The following is a 2,439-nucleotide window of genomic DNA, read 5'->3' on the forward strand; positions in this document are numbered from 1 at the left end:
ATTTTAAACTGTCATACAATTTTTTTCATCGATAGTCTGTAATTAGAACCATAACTCTTATTTATTCAAATTGTATTAATATGTAAAGATCAAGTGTAACATATATCATCGTTAAATCTTATCTTATAAAACCAGTGGAACTTCAAAATCGTTAAAATTTATAGCTCCCGCTAYATTGCGCGAGTACACAACTAGTTAATAATTATATTACAATATCAATCGTGATTTTACTTTCTTATTTACATGAAGTTTCAATTTTTTTTTTTTTTCGTTAGCCTTTTTTGTATGTCATCATTTTGATTCTACTTCGGCTAAATAAAACACCTAACTAGATTGTAAAATGATGCATCAAAGTTTCAACCTGATCAACCCAACTTAATCCGTATGATTTGAGTTAGGTTGGGTTTTTGTTTTGCTTGTATGAAGTTATTCAAATRTCTTTAACCCGATCAATTTGACCAATTTGCAACCCTAATTAAAAGTAAAAATGTCATTTACTTATTTAAATAATATAATAATTACATATTTTAAAAAATTGAAAGCGGTCAAAAATTATAAAAACAAAGCGGATTACACCCGAAAACCGCTTGTTTGACGAGACTACGGACATGGTCAACGCATGGGGGCTGAATCCCAAACTCTCTCGATTTCTCCATTTCTGCTAATCCCAATCTATCTCCCTCCATTGATATTACCATTAAAAAGCTTAACAAATTCGACCCGAAAAAGGACCCGAACCCTTCAATCGAACGGGTCAAGTTCTAGAATCTATTGGGAAAAGATCCTTCAATTATTACTTTCTACGTTTCAGAAATATCTCAACCCAATCTCGGTATAGAGATACACAAATACTCGTATCTATATGCCTAGATCTGTTCACTTCCAGCAGGAATCCGCTATGTATTTCATCCAATAAACAATTCGTGATTGTATGACGTCGCTGGAGAACGAGCATTCGTCGTCGTCGGATCATCGTCGGCCCGTTGGATGTTGTAATCCGGTGAAGAAATCGGGACCGGTATCCATGGACCACGTGTTATCAGCATTGGGAGAGACTAAAGAAGAACGAGAATCACGAATTCGTGGTTTGTTTAATTTCTTCGATACATCAAATGCAGGATACYTGGATTCCGCTCAGATTGAGGTAGGGTTATCGGCKTTGCAAATTCCGGCGGATTACAAGTATGCGAAGGAATTGATTAGGGTTTGCGATGCGAATAGAGATGGGAGGGTTGATTATCTGGAGTTTAGAAGATACATGGATGATAAGGAGCTTGAGCTTTATCGTATTTTTCAAGCCATTGATGTCGAACATAATGGTTGCATTTTACCAGAGGAACTCTATGATGCTCTTGTTAAGGCTGGTATTATACCATACTTCCCCTTTTTATGTTCGTTATTTGATGCATTTTGGCTTTTAAGTATCTAAATTAGGGTCTCTTTCTTAGCAGCTTAATGGATATAGAGATTGCCTTCTTCAGTAAGCTTTTAGGGGGAGTTTTAAGTTTTTCCAAACTTGTCTCACCCAGTAAAAAAGCTCTTTCCATCTATGAAAAGCCCCCAAACAAAAACCCCCAAACAGAAACCTTAAAGACAGACTAATACATGCAAAAAACTTTATTTAATTGGAAAACCAACTAAACAGCCCTYAGTAAGCTAGAAACATGGAAATTTACTCAAATAGCCTATCAATCATTTTTTCGACCCAAATTCACTTTTTAKCCCATCCTTACGCAGAAGGCTTACACACATGCGTAAAAATTGGTTTTTGGCAAAAAAGGAAAAAAGAAAAAGTATCCTTACGCATATGCCTAAAGTTTCGATTCCACTATACACCAGACTATGGCGGAATCCTTACGCAGAAACCTTGTGCATATGCTTAAGCCTTATGGATTGGCTAAAAAGCCAATTTGGGTCAGAAAATGACTAAAAAGTGAAACTCTATTTGCCGATTGGCTATTTTTGTAAATTTCCCCTAGAAATATGAATGCTAGCGAGACAAAATTGGATTCATAGTTCAAGATCATGTTAATTAGATTTTGTGCTCATTTTGCTTTAGAGAATGGTAGAATTATAGCTTTACAAAGTGACGCATAAAGAAAAGGATTTATTGAAGAAAGTTTCTTCTTGGACCATTGGACCATTGCCTGTTTCTTGGTTATCAGATGGGTTTGATTTCTGCTCTAATTGTGCTTCTTGATGTTGACATTTATTGGTCATTGTCATGTAGCTTTGCCAAGTTCATTATCAGGATTTGAACTTGACATCTTTTAGGAAAAGGAAAATTCTGGAGGTTTCTTTACTAAATAACTAAAATTTTATATGATTATCATGCAAAAATATCACACATGGGACACATTGGTTTCCATTAGTGTAGAATGCGAGATCCTACTAAGATTATGGGTAGGAATTAGGATCAAATTAACGTGTGTAAAACGC

The 2,439-nt window shown here is 35.3% G+C and overlaps 1 protein-coding gene across 1 annotated transcript in view; it reads left to right on the plus strand.

Annotated features, from left to right (window-relative positions):
* Positions 1–690: 690 nt before the first annotated feature.
* The window catches only part of LOC112511805 (calcium-binding mitochondrial carrier protein SCaMC-1-like), a 6,701-nt gene continuing 4,952 nt past the window's right edge, over positions 691–2,439 (plus strand). The window contains exon 1 of the mRNA XM_025117578.1: positions 691–1,364. Within this exon, the coding sequence (XP_024973346.1) occupies positions 932–1,364 (433 nt within the window). The 5' untranslated portion in view covers positions 691–931. The remainder of the gene's footprint in view (positions 1,365–2,439) is intronic.

Source organism: Cynara cardunculus (genome assembly GCF_001531365.2).
Source record: "Cynara cardunculus var. scolymus isolate 2C chromosome LG 4, CcrdV1, whole genome shotgun sequence".
Lineage (NCBI taxonomy): Eukaryota > Viridiplantae > Streptophyta > Magnoliopsida > Asterales > Asteraceae > Cynara > Cynara cardunculus.